The sequence below is a fragment of the Monodelphis domestica genome, chromosome 6 (genome assembly GCF_027887165.1).
Source record: "Monodelphis domestica isolate mMonDom1 chromosome 6, mMonDom1.pri, whole genome shotgun sequence".
Lineage (NCBI taxonomy): Eukaryota > Metazoa > Chordata > Mammalia > Didelphimorphia > Didelphidae > Monodelphis > Monodelphis domestica.
Window position 1 is genome coordinate 127304761 of NC_077232.1, and position 19043 is coordinate 127323803.

Sequence of the window (19043 nt, forward strand, 5' to 3'; positions counted from 1 at the left end):
AGCCTGGGGGGCGGAGCCGGAGCCTTGGCTCCTCCCCTAAGGGGCCGCGGCCAATAGGCGGAAGCCACTTGGGACTCCGCCCCCTCTGGCACCGCTGTCCGGGCCCTTGTCAGAGGTACCGAAGGCCCCTCGGGTCCCCCGGGCCTACTTGGTGGCTGGGCGGTGGGCCCGAGTGGGCGGGGCGCTGTGACTTAGCGGATGACTCCTCTGGTTCCACCGTCCCGAGGCTTGGGACGGACTGTTTGGATAGAGGATGCTCGGGTACGCTGTACATTCTGTGCTCCAGGACTTGTCCAACCCAATCCCTCAGGGCGGGAGATCTGACCTCGGGGCCGAAACCTCTAATTTCATCATCTCTTCGGGGTCCGAGGGCGAGGTAGGGCCGAGAACAAGGTCTCCCTCACGACCACACGGAGGAACGTTCTCGGGCGGGCGCCCAGGGGGACAGGGACGGCCTGGCCTGGGTTCCCCGAAACTTGTCCTGAGAGGGGACCGGCCTGAATATTTGGTCTAGGACGACATCTGCCCATTGAAAATAATAAATCTTTCTTTCTTTCAGGATTGGGAATGATTAAGGTGTTTGCTGTAGGCCACTCCTCCCCACCCCTTCTGCAAGTCACTTTAACCTCTGCCTCAATTTCCTTGCCTGTATATTGTAGGTAATAATAACATCTACCTTGTAGGGATGTTCTAGGGCTCAGATGAGAGATTTTAAAAGACTTTGCAAACCGTAGAGGTCAGTGTAAAGCTAGTTTTTTTTTCCCTTTCATATTGACTAGGAAGTATAAGAATTAATGATTATTATATAATTAATTTTCTGTAACTACAAATACTGCATGCATATAGCAATAATATGTAATATAATTATGTCCTTTATAGATTCATCTATACATTAGATTGTACTAATAGTCCCCATTAAATCATAATCTTGAAAGCAAGGATTGTCTCTTTTGTTATCTCCAGCTAAGTTCTGTGCCTGGCACTTAGATGCTTAAAAAATGTTTATTAAATTGAAATGAAAGTTTACTGAAAAAGCCAAATGGGAGTATGGGAACCAAAAAAGAGTCTGGAAACCCAGCAGTAGAAAGTAACCTAACAGGACAGAGGTACTTAATTTGTGTAAGTGTCCTGAAGCCCTTAAGCAGTCTTATAAGGCCTCTTTTTAGAATGTGCCTGGACTTTTGAGTCCTGCCTAAGTCCATCCTTCACTCAGCTGTTTAAGAAATCTTCCTAAATTCCTGTCATACATACCCCACCCACCCACCCATTCTGAAAACTCAAGTGGCTCTTTATCACCTCCAGAATTATGTATAAAATCCTTATTTGGCGATTTTGAAGCTCTTTATAATTTGACACCTTCCTACCCTTCTAGTCTTCTTACACCTCACTCCCTTAGCTCTGATATTCAGTGATTCTGGCCCTTTATTGTTTGTTTGTTTGCTTGCTTTTTTTAAACCCTTACCTTCTGTCTTGGAGTCAATACTGTGTAGGTAATAATCAATAAGTCAATACTGTGTATTGGCTCCAAGGCAGAAGAGTGGTAAGACCTAGGCAATGGGGGTCAAGTGACTTGCCCAGGGTCACACAGCCTGGGGAGTGTCTGAGGCCAGATTTGAACCCAGGACCTCCCATCTCTAGTCCTGGCTCTCAATCCACTTTGCTACCCAGCTGCCCCCCCCCTTTATTGTTTCTTGTACAAAACACTCTCTCATCTCCCAACTTCTGGCATCTTCATTGACTGTCTCCCATGCTTAGAATGCTCTCCCTCCTCATCTCTGCCTTCTGATTCCTTGAAGCCTTAGATAAAATCCCATTCCCCTTAAAGCTAATGTCTTTCCTCTGTGATTCACCTCCAATTTATCCTGTATGTATGTGTGTGTGTGTGTGTGTGTGTGTATGGAGAGAAAAAGAGAGAGAGAGAGAGAGCACTCTTGTTTGCATATATTTGGAATCAGATGTTGGTCTATACCTAGTTTCTGTCAGTGTACTTTCCAGTTTTCTCAGTAGTTTTTGTCAGTTATTAAGTTCTTATACCAACAGTTGAGATCTTTGAGATTATCTACTCGGTTTATTGGCTTCTGTTTGTTGTATACTTAATCTGTTCCACTGATTGACCACTCTCTTCCTTAATCGGTACCAAGTAATTTTGATGATTACTCACTCCTTTGAGATCTGGTAATTAGGGTTCTTTCTCACATTTTTTTTTCATTATTTCTCTTGAGATTTATGACTTTTTGTTCTTCAAGTTGAATTTCATTATTATTTTATTCCTGATTCTATAAAGTAATCTTTTGCTAGTTTGATTGGTATGATTTTGAATAATTAAATTGAGTACTATTGCCATTTTTATTATATTGGCTCATCCTACTAGTGAACAATTAATATTTATTCATTTAAATCTGTATGTTTGTAAAGACTTTTTATAGAAGTTTAGCTTAGCTAGTGCTTAGCATAGTACCTGGCTCATAATGGTAGGCACTTAATGTTTATTGATTAACAGTTGTGTTCATATAATTACTGTGTTTCATCTAATTACTGGCAGATTTCCAAGTATTTTATACATTTTATAATTATGGATTCTGATTCTTTGTGGAAGGATCTTTCACTTTTGTTTGGAGGTAAGATGTTGGTTACCTTGTGTTTAAGACACTAATACCACTGTCACCAAAGGTAAAATAAGGGCAAATTTTGACAGTGGGGCATTTTAAAGAAAGAAAGTATTTTATTCTGGGAGTAACACCAAAAATTCATCTTCTGAGTGAACCTCTGTGCAAGAAAGAACAAACTGCCAAACTGCAATTATATGACTGAAAAAAGATTCTTGAGTCAATAACAATATGCAGAAGGAATTCCAAGGGAGTTTATGGTTGAAGGTATAGGTATGAGGAGACAGCTTGAACCAGCTCAACCTATAAAATTTTCAAAGTGATAATTTACATGTTGGAAATGGCAAATGCTGCATTTCAAGACTTGATTTTTTTTTTCTATTTAAAGTTATGGAGAAAATGTTACTGCAGATTAAACATAAATGTAACGCCTTTTTTGGGAGGGAGAGCTGGTTGTTAAACATTTACTGACACACCCATGGTTGAAGGTGATACAAAAACTTTGCTCCTAAGTTATATCTGGTAAACTGTAGGAAAAGCCATACACACTTCAATATGGAGAAATTCCCAAGAGTGTTAGACTAGGGTAAGAATTCTCTGGCTTTTCCTACTAATTCCTAGAGTACCTAGGAGAGATGCTGGGATAACTTGAATAGAAGAAAAACCATTGTCTAGGTTCAGCAGAGAACAAACTAGCAGTGACCTAAGCAGGGAGATGAAAGAAAGATGACTTCCCCAGTAGATTTTATAAGGGTTATACTTAAAGAGATAATTAGACTTTTCATACTAAGACTCTCAAATGATGCTGTGGGTTCTCTACGATTATAGCCTGCAAATTCTTGCAAAATGCTGAAAGATTTCCTTTTGATAAAAATCTTTCTTTGGTATAATATCATAGATTTAAATTTGGACTAAGTGATATTGAAATAGCACTTGAAGGTCAACAGATTGCCTTATAAACATAGCTCATTTAAACCTCACAATAAACCTATAAACTAGGTATATTACTCTCCACATTTTACAGATGAAGAAATTGTAGGTCAGAAGAGTAGTGACTTGCTCACATTAACATACTTTGGACCAGAGGCAGGATTTAAACATACCTCTTCCTGACTTCAAGTCCATTATTCTATGCTGGGTCACCATTGTATAAATCATGAATCTCTTTTAAATTGATCATTCTCCTTGACCTCTCTGTAGCTTTTAATGCTGTAGATCACCCTCACCTCCTTGAAACTCTTTTGTGTTTTTTTGAGACACCATTCCCTTTTGGCTTGCCTCCTACGGATCTGACCACTCATTCTTAGGCTCCTTTGCTGGGTCTTCAGTCAGATCTGGTCCTCCAACCCTTTGTATCCCTCAGGGTTCTGTACAGGGCCTTCTTCTAGTCTCTCTCCATACTATTTCACTTGGTCATCTTGTCAACTCCCATGGATTTAATTTACCAGCTTGGTGATCCTCAGATCTACCAATTCTGCCCCCAGCCTCACTTCTCCAAATGCCTTTCCGATATCTTAAACTAGATGTCCAGTAGACATCTTAAACTCATGTCCAAAACAGACCTCCTCTTTCCCCCTAAACTCTCCTTGCCTCCTACCTTTCCTGACACCGCAGAGGGCAAATAGCATGCTCCAGTCCCAAAGGCTCATGCCTAGGAATCATCCTGAACACTCTCTCACCTCTACATCCAAGCTACCGGCAAGACCTGCCAATTTCACCTTTGCAATATCTCTTCTATGCTCCCTTTTCTCTTGGACTACCCCTGCTTTTCATGCCTTGATTATTGCCCTAGCCTCTATCTCCCCATTTGAAAACATTCCTCATTCAGCCACTAAAGTGATTTTTCTAAAACTGGTCTGATTCTGTATGTCACAACCCCTCCCCCCCCCAAAAAAAACACAACAACAACACTCCACTAGTTTCTAGAAGAAATTTTTAAATTTTCTGTTTAGCATTTAAAGCCCTTCACAAACCTAGTTCCTCCTCCTTTTTCAGTCTTCTTATCCCTCATACTCCCCAATACATAATCGGTAATGCAGAGGCAATAGGTTCTTGGCAGTTTCATGAACAAGGCACTCCATCTCTTGGCTCCCAATATTTTCTCTAGGCATCTCAAAAAAACACAAAAGAGTTTCAAGGAGGTGAGGGTGATCTACAGCATTGTCAGGAATGTGCATCCCATTCCTGGACAGCTTTCTTGCCTCCACTTTAATTTCTGACCTCCCTGGCTTCCTTTTAGGCTCAACAAAATCCCACAGCTTTTCCTAACTTAATTCTAGTGCTTTTTTGTTAATTATTTCCTGTTTATCTTGCATATATATATATTTTTTTTTTGCGCATGTTGTCTCCTTCATTAAATGGTAACCTCCTTGAGGGCAGGGAGTGCCTTTTGTTTCTTTTTCTATTCCCAGGCTTTAGCATCTTGTCAGATAAAATTTAATATAATACCAACACTTAATAAATGTATATTGATTGATTTGAATGTACATATTTCCTTTGGGCTGGAACCAATTATCCTATTTTATATGATTATAACTTTAAATAGTACAAATTTGAACAAATGAGAGTATTTAGGGGATTCATCAGTCTCACTAATCAGGACCTAGCCACATCTAATTTGCTGTTAGAAGAGACCTTAGATATATGATTTGGGGTTTTAGCCTTAAAAGATGGCGGTATAGCAAAAATGAATAATATGGAATTGCTTGTCAGCTCTGGGAGGATGGAGGAAAGAGGAGAGGGAAAGAAAATGAATCATGTGAACATGGAAAAATATTTTAAAATAAATAAAAATTTTAAAGAGGATTATCTATCACTTTGTATCATGGACCTCAAAACTGTTGCTAGCCTACATTCATAATTGAAGGAAATACTAAATTTTATTTAAATATTTAGTGAAAATTATGATGGCTTTTCCCCATTTTCCCATGAAGTTTTTGGAGTAGAGGGTGGTGGTATTAGACAGGGTCAGATCTGTTTCAGGAAAATCATTTTAGGGGCTGAATGAAGAATGGATCTTGGGAAAGCAATTTGCTCAAGATTACTCAGGCAACGTAGCCAGGATGTAAACCCAAGATCCCTGACTCAGAATATGGGGCACTTCTATTTTATTCTGCAGGTATATGAGGGATATTGTGCATATAAGGAAGGTGTGATATATAGACTCCTGGCCTATCCATCCAATAGACAGATTTTTCAAGGTTTCTAGTTAGGATATGAAGCCAAAAGATTGCCCCTACACATACACACCTCATCACAACAATAAAAATGTATCTTGGCCCACCATGCCACAAGTGCCTTTAAAAGTGTAGGTATCGAATATCTACTATATAGGGGGAAGAAGAGTTATCAAGGTAAAATTTGGCCTACATATGGTTGGAAAAGTTTGTGTTATTTTTTATAGCCTTGTACTATAAAGTCAAGATTGGGACTCCTCTCAAAGGGCAGGTCTCTTTAATTTGTTTTTTACTTAGTGGGCAGTATTGCATCGATCTTTTTTTTTTTAACCCTTATCTTCTGTCTTAGAACATTGTATATTGGTTCTAAGACAGAAGAGTGGCAATGGGGGTGAAGTGACTGGCCCAGGGTCACACAGCTAGAAAGTGTCTGAGGCCAGATTTGAATCCAGGACCTCCTGTCTCTAGACCTGCCTCTCAATCTACTGAGCCACCCAGCTGCCCCTCATCAATCTCTATTTTGAATTAAAAGTGATTTCCATATATTTTAAAGAAATCTAGGTGCAGGTAAGGTGATTGAGTTTAGAGAGATAAGTGCAAGTGCCATAATTTTTATAGCACCATATCTTCATAGTTCTGTGTACATGTGTAAATAAGAATCTAAGAGGTTAACTGACTTGACCAAAGTTGCACAATTTAGTAGCAGAGCCAACATATTTCCAGGTTTTAGGAATCCTTTCCTGATGAAATAATTGATTTAATTTCAGAGGGAACTCAAGAGCTAACATTCATTGTCAGCTTCCAGCAAATTCTCCTGCTAGCAGAGAGAGAGAAGAGGAAGAGATGGATGGAGAGGGAGAGGGAGAGAGAAAAACAAGTCTCCAATTTTTAATTGTCTAAAAAAAACCTAAAAATGTCACTTTGCTTATCAAAAATCCTTTATTAATTTCCTAATGCTTCTGGTATAAAGATTCCTCAGCATGGAATTTAAAGCTTTCCACTATCTTGTTTTAGCCTATCTTTCCATCCTTATTTCCCATTATTTCCCTTTAAACTCATAGTACATTTCAGATTAAGTGACCTTCCATTATCTGTGGACTAAACATGCCATTTCCAATCTCAACACCTTTGTCCAATTTGGCCTGCAATATACTCCTAGCCTGCCTGTCCAAATCCTTGTCTGATTCATAGAACCAGCTCAAGGGCCCCGTCCTCAGCCAATCCTTCCAAGATCCCCAACCTCACCCTCCCCAGGGGTTGTCAATCTCTATCCCCTCCAGTGACTCAGCATTCAGCGTATCTAGGTGCTGTAAAAGTTTGATCTCCTTCATTAAAATGCAAGTTCCTTGAAAGCAGGGACAGTGTTGTTACCCGGGTCATCCGTCTATACCAATATCTCAATATCCAAGTACCATGCAAGTACGCAGAGAGTGCTTAAGTCAGTGGAATTAGATTGGAAAAGAGCCTCTCATGTGAAATGAAGTTTCAGCAAAAGGTCTAAAGGCAGGAGTCCCCTAACGTTCCATTTTCCCTTGGTGTGTGAGGTTCTGTTTCTCCTGTAGTAACTTACACGCGATGAGGATCCATATGCTGAAACTGTCTGAAATCTTAGACCAAAAACAGATTCAGGTATGACAGAATCTGTCCTTTGAGGTCAATAAAAGCAGCTTCCAGGAGGGGAATGTTCCTAATGAGTAATGAATGACCCTGAGGAGTCTCCACCATGTCATCCCCCCCCCCCCCTTCTTCCAGCTCATATCCTGTTTTTGCTTCTCATGACACGTAGAGGAATCATCTTGACTTGTCTCGAAATGGGTGTTTTCTAGAGAATTCAGACTGCAATAAGATCACAATTTTCACTGGACTCAATTTTGCCATTTTGACTTGATGCCAATTCAGTAACGCTGTAGTGCTCTTTCTTGGGTAGTGAAAGTTTACTTTGTAGAGTTTAATCACTCACCATCGAAGGAAAGAAAAACTTTAACAATGGAAAAAAGAAGAGTGTGGAAAGAAATTTGGGAAAATATCAAAAATATTGTCACTAAAGTGATATGTTGATACCCTTTGAGCCAGAGACTTCATCACCGAGCTTAAACCTCAATAAAGCCATTGATAAGAGATTGATATTAATACAGCACCTTCAAGTTTACAAAATGCTTTCCTCCCAATAACCCCAAAAGGTAGTGTAAGGCTTTGCTTTTTGTTCCATTGGTCGTTGCATTTGGTGCTGGGAAGGAATGGCCAATGGAGGCTGCCCACTGTTGGGCAGCTTCCTCACAGCCAGTCATTAGATTTGGGTTTGAACCTGGGGCTTCCTACTTCCATGACATCACTCTGCTTCTCCTGTGCATTTTGAGGGAGGAGAAAATTTGGCTTAAAGTTGTGGCTTGCCTGAGATCATATAATGGGCAGGAAATTGGAATGATGTACAAGAGAAGGTTAATTATGACACCGATGGCAGTAGGGGTCTCCTGGCAGGGTGCAGGGATGGATGGCAGTTAGGGTGGGCTCTAGGGCACTTGCTAAAGGGCCCCCCCCCAAATAACACTGGAGAGGCAGAAAGGATCTCAAGGTCTTGCAATGTAAATATGGAAGTCTCATTCTAGTTAGATGTTGCAAGAGGATAAAGAGGAGTTTAACTTCTTCCAGGCCTTTGTTTAGCTCCATCTTAATATTCTTGGGTATAATCCCATGAGGTTATTTATAGCCTGTTAAATGTTCCTTTATGAGGTCTCTCACCCACTTGACTTTATAATTTATAATTTTATATATTTTTATTTTATTTTATTTTTTATTTATTTATATATAAATATATCTATATCTATATTTATTTATAATTATAATATAAAATGAATTTATAATTCAACAAGCATTAAAAAAAACCCCAACTTACCTTGTCTACTGTGTATTGGTTCTAAGGCAGAAGAACCATAAGGGCTAGACAAATGGGGGTTAAGTGACTTGCCCAGGGTCACACAGCTAGAAAGTATCTGAGGCCACGTTTGAACCCAAGCCCTCCCCACTCCAAGTCTGGCTCTGTCCCCTGTGCCACCTAGCTGCCCTGAGCATCTACAATGAAGGGAATCGGAACCCGCTTCCTGAGGACACATTGGAAGCGAAGGATTCTGAGAAGCCATGAGAAGGGAAGACATGTTCTGGGACAGGCAATGGAGAACAGTGTATATACTGTGTCCCTCCCATGCCATACACATTTCACTGGCACTCCTCCTGCTTCCAGACTCCCCTAGGTTTGTCCTGCAGCTACGTGGGAGTTTTTGTGACCTGCTCACAATTCCTTGGAGGCCCTCCCCCCAAAAAATAGACCTACTAATTTTCCTCTCCTTTGGCTGGATGTGTACGTATACGGGGATGGGAGAGGTATAGATGGAATGAAATGAGAAGGTATAAACGGTGGGGGAGGATGTCACAAAGATCCTCTAAGTAGCAGAAAATACCTTCTTGAATGATGCCCTTCAAAATTGCTCTGACTGAAGTGATCTTTCAACTGGCTAAATAACCAGTTATATTGTTCTAATAATTAATTTGGGCTAAGGAACAACTATCTATTAATCATCCAGGTACACTATTATGAAATGCTTGGGGGAATTAAGAATTTCCAAAATGCTTCTACCCCAGATTTACAGAAATTCTATAAGGACACAATGAGGCAAAGTAGCAGGGGATAGGAACTGAAACAGGAAATGTCACAGAACACAATAAAAGCCTTGGGCCTCTGTCCTCCTTGACCACAGACAACAGGCTGTCATCCTGCTACTTGGTAATATTTATCCTGCTCTATTAAACACAAAGTTTGTTTTTGTACACATAGAATATAGTAATTCCTGTATCAGAAATAGAAGTGCAAAAAAAAAAAAGATCTATCCAGTATGATGAATTTTTATCTCTAGCTGTATACACCTTCCTTCTTTGCCACTGAAACCTTCAATTTCATTTGGCTGATGGTTTTCTTCAGTTGTGTTGTGTATGTAATTGAAAGTAAATTCCCCATCCAAAAAGTACATTTAATTTAGCCATCCCCTTGTATGCAGTTATCTCTGCAGTCCAGTTCACATTTAGCTGCATTCTGAGAACCTCTTTTGCTTTGCTGTCAAAATGTTTCTTCCACACTGAATTCCTTTACTGTCTCTGCCTTTGTACTATTTCCCTTCATTTAAGACTCAGCTCATGGCATCACCATCATCATCATGAAATACTTTTTATATCCCCCAGATGTAAGTAACCTCCCCCCAACCTATTTCATATATACTGCATATGTACTTTACCCTTAGGGTTGCTCCTTGAGAGCATGGATGGTTTTTGTTTTCATATCCCCAGTGCTTAGAATAGTGCCTGATACATAATAGGAGTTTAATAAGTGCTTAGAGATTTTTTTTTTCACTAGACCAAGTAAATCTACTCAGGACCTTTGGCTTCCAAAGGATTAGAATCTAGAAATATAAGTTTTTGGGTGTTTTACCTCTTGCCTTGGAATTGTGAATCTTAAAATTTCTCAGACTCTACTTCAGAAGATTTGATTAAGCTATTCCCCATTTAAACAATGGAGGTACTTGATCAGGAATGTATTGGAAACTTTAAAATTACTCCACCCATACTTAGGCATACTTTAAGAGAAGATAAAGTTGTAAAACTCCTTACTGAACAATGAAAAAGTCCCCAACCCATAATTATAGTGAGGCCAAGCCCTTAAGCTAGGTCTATTTTTAGATCTAATACAAAAGGTGCTAAGTATCTATGAAGGTCAAATTAATCACTAAAAGGTCAGGCAACTTGCAAGGGACAACCTTAGTAAAGAGGTGTGAAGTTTTAGTCTACTCAGGTGTGAATTAAGAATGGTCAATCCTTTGGAAAACGTCTACTGTGATTGGTAGACGTGAAAATTTAGGGGAGGTGACATAGGAGAAAAATTCTCTTTAAAAGGAGCTGTCTGAACCAATTCATGGAGTTCGGATCAGTTGAGCTGAGGAGCTGAACTGGAGGGTCTCTCTGAACATTAGAGTTTTGCTTGGGAAAAATCTTGTGGTGAGTGATTAAAGACTGACTTAGTTTTCTCTCTTAAAAGAAAAGCCTAGGCCATTGGCCTAGGCCATAGCCTTCCTATTATGTCCTCTTTAATTCCTTCATTTGTATTAATTAAAATCTCCATAAAGCCCAGCTGACTTGGGTATTTCATATTTGGGAATTTTTCCCATGGCAACCACTTATTTTTGATTTAAATCAAGACACTAAAAATTATCTTTATGCTTTTGGCAATTCAAAGTCTTGAACCCATATTTTCGTGGTCACAGTTTATGGCAACCACTCTTTTGTCTGTAACAGAATCAATTCACATTCTAGAAGCACTCTTTTGTCTGTAACAGAATCAATTCACATTCTAGAATGCATGTTCACCCTAGAAATAGGTATGTACTAAGTATGCGATGCTAAATATACAGAAGACCTTAATTTCCATGCTTTGTGCTTACAAGTTACAAGTATGTAACTGAATTTATAGCATCTTCATTTTGCAGTTAAAATTCAGAAGCAACAAAAAAAATGGTAGTGAGTTGTGTCCAATAGATAATTCAGAACATCCAGCCCTCATTCTCATGTTTCCCCTAAAGTTTTTTGTTTTTGTGAAGTCTGAAGGGCATTTAGGATTCAACTCTCAAGTTCAAAAAAAAATTTGAGCTTTCACCTTCCAATTGTCCAATCATTAATGTTGAGGCCAACTTTAGAGAAGCAGACAATGTTGCTACTTTGGCATAAGTACAATTTAAGTCAGTTTCCTCATGATACATAAGAATGGCTTTAAAAAATGAACAGTTTTATGAATTCTACAGAAGTGATAATTTTTATCCATTTAGATGTGATATATGCATGTGAAAACACTTGAAATCTTTAATAAAAAATATGAGTCCCTATAAAATTAGTCTGTTAATTTTCTTTATAAACAACGGATTTGAACTAAATTTTTTTCTTTCTAATCAATTGTTGAGTTAGAAAAAATTCTTAGTTCCGAATCCCAATTTGTAGAATTCATTTACAGATAGAACAGTCTTATTTTGTACTATGATGTAATGATGACCTTTTTCCCCTTAAATTCTCATTAAAAATTTAAATCTTTTGGGGGGCAGCTGGGTAGCTCAGTGGATTGAGAGCCAGGCCTAGAGACGGGAGGTCCTAAGTTCAAATCTGGCCTCAGACACTTCCCAGCTGTGTGACCCTGGGCAATTCACTTGACCCCCATTGCCTAGCCCTTACCACTCTTCTGCCTTGGTTTAAAAAAAAAATTAAAATTAAATCTTTTCCTTAAAAAAGAAAAAAGCCAAGTTTGTTATATTCTGTCTTTGCTTATAGCTAACACATCACATGCTGAAAGAAAGATGCTATTTTTTGCACATATAAGCCAACTTTTGCTTGTTCCAAAGCAAAAATTAGGGATAATTAAAAGAAAGATTCTCAACCCCAAATATGTGATCTTTTACAACTACATTTGTATTTTGGGAATAAAATGTATTAACATGTAATATTTACACATTGTCCATCTCACTCTTAAATATTCTGATTTCAGTTAGCAAGAGGTGAGAAGAATTTACTATTAGCATGTGCGATACTAATTTTTAACAAATTAAAACTTGGTCAACTATCACCACAAAAGCCAAACGGAAACAAGAGGGTTACTAATGTTTTCTATTTATTCATTAATAAAAAGTGCATAGTACAAGCCCTTTACCCCAATCCAAGTACTCAGTAAAAGATTAACAGGAAACCCTGGATGGCACAGACATGATTTGTTTGGCATAATTTAGACATTTTAAACCAGCAATTAACATTTAGTACATCACGTGACCACTTTTTCTTTTTTTGTTGTTTTTGTATGTTTTTTAAACAAAGTGATCTTCAGACACAGTAACAAACACACATGATTCTTCATTTAAGAATATAATATATTAAGAGACTAAGCCTACTATTGCAATAACAAAGATTTAATCCATTAACTGTAAACTCTCTTCATTGCTTCTTCAGGTTGCTAGAATTCCTGTCTCAAGAATTCACCTGGCAATGTTTTAGAACGAATCTGATTAGTGAAAGTCTTGCAATATTTAATCTCTTTCAAAGTTCCTTCTAAAATGTGACCTATATAAATTCCACATAAACACGATGGTACACTTTCAATTCACTAATCACAAAAAGACACTAAAAGTAACCTTGTGATAGATTGTGACTGATAAGTTACTTTAGAGAATCTTTGCAAGTTTAAAAATATGACTTGCTAAATGTGGGATCATGGCCTAGTACATCATAAAACATTTTACCACAAAACATTTCCAACTTTGCTTTTCCCATACATAAAGCCAAAAGCACTGTTCTGCATAAATAAAACTAATTATGTGGTAATGAACAAAATGATCTTTTAACAATGAACTATTTGCAGTGTTTAAGTCCACTGGTGATTTTAAAAGATGGGGCCCTAATCTTTTTTTCTTCCAGAGTATTCAAAAAGTTTCTATTTTAGAAAAAAAGGATTGTAGTGATGGTCTTAAGCTAATGCTTATAAGGCAAATGACTTACTAGTTTGTTCAATAAAAAGGCATCAATCATGCAGAAGCTTTAAGGGTTATGTTTTTGCATTGTAAATTACTATTGTAAGAACAGACTGTATATCTTGCCCTATTACAGGTGCTGAAGAATTTTACAAGCAATTAATTAGAATTAATACTCTGTGGAGATAAGAACTGCTGTTATTAATCTGTAGATAAGTAACCTGATACGAAGAAAAAGAAAAAAAAAAACAAAAATCTTGCTTCATATCAGGTATCAAATAAATGGCAGCAATGGGAGTACAAGCCCTACATTTTCAGAATAGAAACAGGATTTCCAGGGCCCAGCCTGACACTACACCACTCTGCTACCACGTTACTTAAAACTGTTCCAAATAACAGCCAACTCTCAATGACTTGTGTGCTGCTGGAATAGTGTAGGATTACACGGCCACTTGGAGGATGTGGAGAACGTGAAGGAGGGGAGCAGAGGAAGAGGCCCCAACTTTCATCTTAGAAGTCTGTTACCCTGGCAATTTCTGCAAGTTTAGAGCTGGGAAAGCAGAGGCTGATTGTCAGGGGATCACAGCAGAGGGAAACTTTTATTTTGGAGGATTAAAGCTTGTAGTATTTGACTTCCTGTGACATGCTACTCTATTAGCACAGTAATTAAGAGTTGGTTGTATTTTTTCACCAAGTTGGTCAGAAAATTTGAGTTGTACAAGAAAGATTGTAAGTTAGGAATATCAGATTGTATATCTAAAAAAAAATGATGACCTTACGTAGTGTAGATGAATTAGAATGCAATTTTAAAAAATACTTCTTTAAGTGCCACAAGACTATATCAGAGACTATGTTACACAGTGCAGTGATATAATGATGTACAAGGGCAAGATCTATAGAATGAGATTCTATGTTGATTTTGCTTTTATGATGAAAAAATGTCATATGTTGGATAGAAGTGTACTTTCCTGGTCCCCATAAATTGTTCTCACTAGGAAAAATTCCATAACCAAGTAGGTCCTGTACATATTTTTTTTTTTACATTTTTTGCTCATTTTCCAAATTGACCAAGAAAAATATATAAACGTTTATTTTTTTGTACATTTCAAAAATGTTCTTAATGTCCACAAAGCATCCCTGGCCCATTAGTTAAAATAGGACTCACACGGTAAGGGGAGAGAATAAGCATCTCTCATTCTTCCCCATCTGCCATGTCTTTCCCTGGAACCAACAAAAAATTCGTGAAGATTTGTTAAAATGTTAGAAAGGCATCAAAATGAAAACAATTTTCAAAGAGGACAAAGAATTAACAAGTAAAATCATATCTGGAAATCAGTGGCCAAAGAGGCACTCAAAAGTTTTAAAGTTATACTCACAGAAAGGAAAACCAGTAATCCAAGTTTTAGTTCTAAAAACCTGGAGCCAATAAGTCAATAGGTATTTTTAATTTGTATAGGTTTTCATCATAAACAATAAATTATAGTTTAAATTAAAATGATATAGATTACTCCCAGTATAGTCAGGATTTGTTAAATTTTCTCTATTTATGAACTTTTTAAGTCTAGCTAGTACTCAGTGGCTTACAAATATTTTATATAACGAACAGTTAATATGTACTTTGTCAGTCACTTGCATTTATTGACCTTTTAATATAAAATAATTTCATGGAAGGTAGAAGTTTTGTAAACAACCATATAATTTCTTCTTTCTTTTCCAAGCATACAAGTCAGGTCTAATGGGCTTTTGCCACCAATTGTAAAAATTCAATCAGATTTTAAAAGTCTGGAGGATAGGGATAAGATCACCTTCCACAGAGTGTCTATCAGGTTGAGTATAAATACAGTGTGGTTCTAAATTTCCCAGATGAGTTCAAATAACGTTAAAAGAATACCTTAATGCCAAAAAAAAATCAATCCTACAAAAACTATCAAAATCATTTCATAGTTTAAATGCAGAGATTGCAATTCTCCTTCAATCAGGCCAGAAATTATCACACGCAAGAAAAGCATAACCATTACAAAGAGAATAAGTGGAATGTTTAAGGTCAAGAAACCCCAGAATCCCATGTGACTCCTTTAAAAAAAATCATTTACTCAAATATAATCTAAATAGGAATGGTGGCAACATGGGAAACAAAAAATTAGATCACAGTAAAATTTCTAGTAGCTCATGAAAACAATACCATCCTATGCTGTAAATGCAAAGGGAAAAATAGTACTAATTGGGTTAAGAGTACTCTGGTCGTTTTCTTTCATTTGGTCGTGCAAGGTGTTAAGCTGTTTTCATTTTCTATGATATAAAGTCTAGTCCACAGGAGGAGCTGGTGGGTCTTGTCCCTGGCAACAAGAAAAAAAATCCAAAAGATAATGAAAATTAACTTTTTCAGAAACTACAGGACAGCAATTCTAATATAAAAGAGAGAATTAACTGACAAGAAATATGATTACTTTCCCAAATAACAAATACACTTTTGTTTTTCAATCTTAACAATACTAGATGGGGAAATAAGGCCATTCGTATTGGCCATTAAACATTACTACATGTTGAGGGGCTAGGGAAAATAAGCAGAATAATGTAATGTTAATTTTTTTATTAATGCTAGAAGAAAAGGTTCCAAAGAAAGGAATTATTTGAGCAAAATGGAAAAAATTGAATCAAATTTGAATATTGACTGACATGATACTTACATCTTGAAAAAGTTAAGAGTTTTGAAGCTTTTACTTTTACTGCTTAGTTGGCAAAAAAAAAATGGGCACACTGATAAAGTAAGTTTTCTTAATGTTGGTAAGACAAATAGAACATTAAGAAAAATTATTAAGGGGGCAGCTGGGTAGCTCAGTGGATTGAGAGTCAGGCCTAGAGACGGGAGGTCCTGGGTTCAAATCTGGCCTCAGACACTTCCCAGCTGTGTGACCCTGGGCAAGTCACTTGTCTGACCATTGCCTAGCCCTTACCACTCTTCTGCCTTGGAGCCAATACACAGTATTGACTCCAAGACAGAAGGTAAGGGTTTAAAAAAAAAGAAAAATTATTAAGAGATAAATCTCATTTTTATGTGTGATTTAGATATTTTTATTTTAATATATGTGAATACAGATATTATATAGCCTTCCCACCTCCCTACCCTCCCAAAGAATAATCACCGCCATCACCCAGTGATGACTATCCATAACACTTACATTATGTGGCCTGGTTGGTTTTCCAGCTATGATGGATCCTCTCAGATTAAAAGGTCTCATTAGGAACAAGATCATTGCAATAGTCACCCAGAACATTATTATCATGGGGAAACTGAGGCCAGGGTCAATAGAAGAATTAGGTCCTGGTACTAAAACAAACAAAAAGTTTATTTGAAAAGGAATGAAATCTTTGATGTAAAATTTATATTTTGTGTAAATACAAATGGTGTACTATCAGAAATCTATATTTAAAATTAATATTACACATAGAAAATAATTATGGAACAGAAAAAAGGTTCCATGTTTAATAAAAATAGAAAACAATTCAAAGGTCATGATTAATAATAATAAGAATAAAAGTAATTATTATCATCTTTAAAGTTGCAAAACACTTTACAAATATTATCTCACTTTATACTAACCACCACCCTGGGTGGTAGTTGCTATTATGATTCTTATTTAAAAAGTGAGAGGTATTAAGTGTCTTACACCTAGGAGTCACCCAACTATTATGTATCTGAGGTTGAATTTGAATTCCACTCTGCCTGACTCCAGCTCTAGTACACTTTAGACAGTACACCACCTAGTGTAGTCTTCTAGAGGAAAACAAAATTATGGTTTGAGAAAGACTATAATTACTGAAGATCAAATATCATAAAGGATAGGTCAAAAGATCTTTGTAATTTTGTTCTAAACTAAATAGAGAAAAAGTCTATCTTTCCACAACAGAAAAGTTTTTATTTAATTCAAAAGTCTGTGAAAAATGGGGCAGCTGGGTGGCTCAGTGTGTTGAGAGCTAGGCCTAGAGACGAGAGGTCCTAGGTTCAAATCTGACCTCAGACACATCCCAGCTGTGTGACCCTGGGCAAGTCACTTAACCCCCACTGCCTAGCCCTTACTGCTCTTCTGCCTTGGAACCAATACACAGCATTGTTTTTTAATTCTTACCTTCCATCTTGGAATCAAACAAAAAACTTTGAAAAGTACTTGACTGCTTTTAACCAACACAGAATAATTTATGGTAAGGAATGGAAATATTTTAAAATTGCTTTGTAAAATCTAATTTTAAAGCATATTATGTGACCAAATAGCCCTAGAAGAGTTGCAAAAATGTACCTCTCTGAATTCACTGCAGAGGTGCTGGTTGCTTTTGCTAAATTGTTTTTTCCTTTTTTAAAAAAATTTTTTCCCCAAAAAAAGAAAGTTCACTATGGTAACAGAGATATATGTAATAGAGATTTAAATTTTGTTAAATTCAGAATTTTAAAAAAATTGATTTTTAAAAAATGAACAAACCAAATTGAAAAAAATTCAAAAGATCAACTAATTATATGAAGCAGATAGCAAGCTCATCAATATAAAGACTCTACACCATCCTCTCAAAATATATTGTTTTTCTAATCTTTCTTCTCTTACAGTTACAACTTCCAGAAAAAGTGGTCTTTATTCCTTATTCCCTTTTCTTACCACCCCCCTTCCTTGGTAATGGGATTAAAATGCATTTTTAATGAAGAATTTAAAAAATAGAAACAAACCCCATAGCATCCCATTTATTGTTATAACATAAAAGATCAAAATAACATGAAAAAAATTGCAATCCAGTGTGTATAGCCATATCATTTATATAGAAACCCCAACCATAACCATTTGATCCTTTATGCTAGCCCTTATTGTCTACATGCCTGGCCATTGTCTTTCCCCTTCTGAAGTTCCTAAGAAATCTCGTACAACATCTCCTCTGGATTTTTTCCCAGATTATATGTTGATACAATTTTCAATAATCGTTTTCTGATATTTTGTGACCCATGTTCTCTCTCCCTTCCCCAAGACAGCAGACAATATGATAGAGGTTGCACATGTGTCGTCATACAATACAGATTTCCACATTCACCTTACTGTGAAAGAAAACACATCTCGCTTACATTACAGGACAATTCATGGAGGGAATAAAGTGAAGAATGGCATTCTTCAATTGGCATTCAGACTTTATCAGTTCCTTCTATGGCCTTTTTCATCATGAGTGATCTCGGAGTTGTCGGGGCTCCTTGTCTTGTTTGTAATAGCTAAGTCATTCACAGACGATCATCATACATTGCTCCCGTTACTGTGTACAACGTTCTCCCTGGTTGAGATCACATGACTTTGCATCACATCATCTAAGATTGTCCAAGTGTTTTTATGATCATCTTGTTTGTCATTTCTTATGGCACAACAGTATCCCATTATAATCAAATACCACAACTTGTTCAGCCATTCCCTACCTGATGGGCATCCCTTCAGTTTCCAGTTCTTTGTACCACAAAAAAAGAGCTGCTATAAATATTCGTACAGATAGGGTCCTATTCTCCTAACTCTGATCTTTTTAGGATACAGACCTACTAGAGGTATTGCTGGGTCAAAGGTATATCGTTTTATGGCCCTTTGGGCATGGTTCCAAATTGTTCTCCAGAATGGTTATATTACAGTGTCCCAATTTTTCCACATTCCCTCCAGCATTTATTCCCCCCCCCCTTTTTTAATCATATTAGCCAGTCTGAC

At 37.2% G+C, this 19043-nt stretch overlaps 1 protein-coding gene across 2 annotated transcripts in view; it reads right to left on the bottom strand.

Moving 5' to 3' along the window:
- Positions 1–12459: 12459 nt before the first annotated feature.
- Positions 12460–19043, bottom strand: part of SMIM14 (small integral membrane protein 14) — a 71234-nt gene continuing 64650 nt past the window's right edge. For both annotated transcript variants that reach the window (XM_001365641.4, XM_007496546.3), the window contains 2 exons: positions 16506–16654; positions 12460–15662 (listed from right to left, as the gene is read on the bottom strand). In XM_001365641.4, coding sequence (XP_001365678.1) covers positions 15630–15662; positions 16506–16654 — 182 coding nt within the window. In that variant the 3' untranslated portion in view covers positions 12460–15629. The remainder of the gene's footprint in view (positions 15663–16505; positions 16655–19043) is intronic.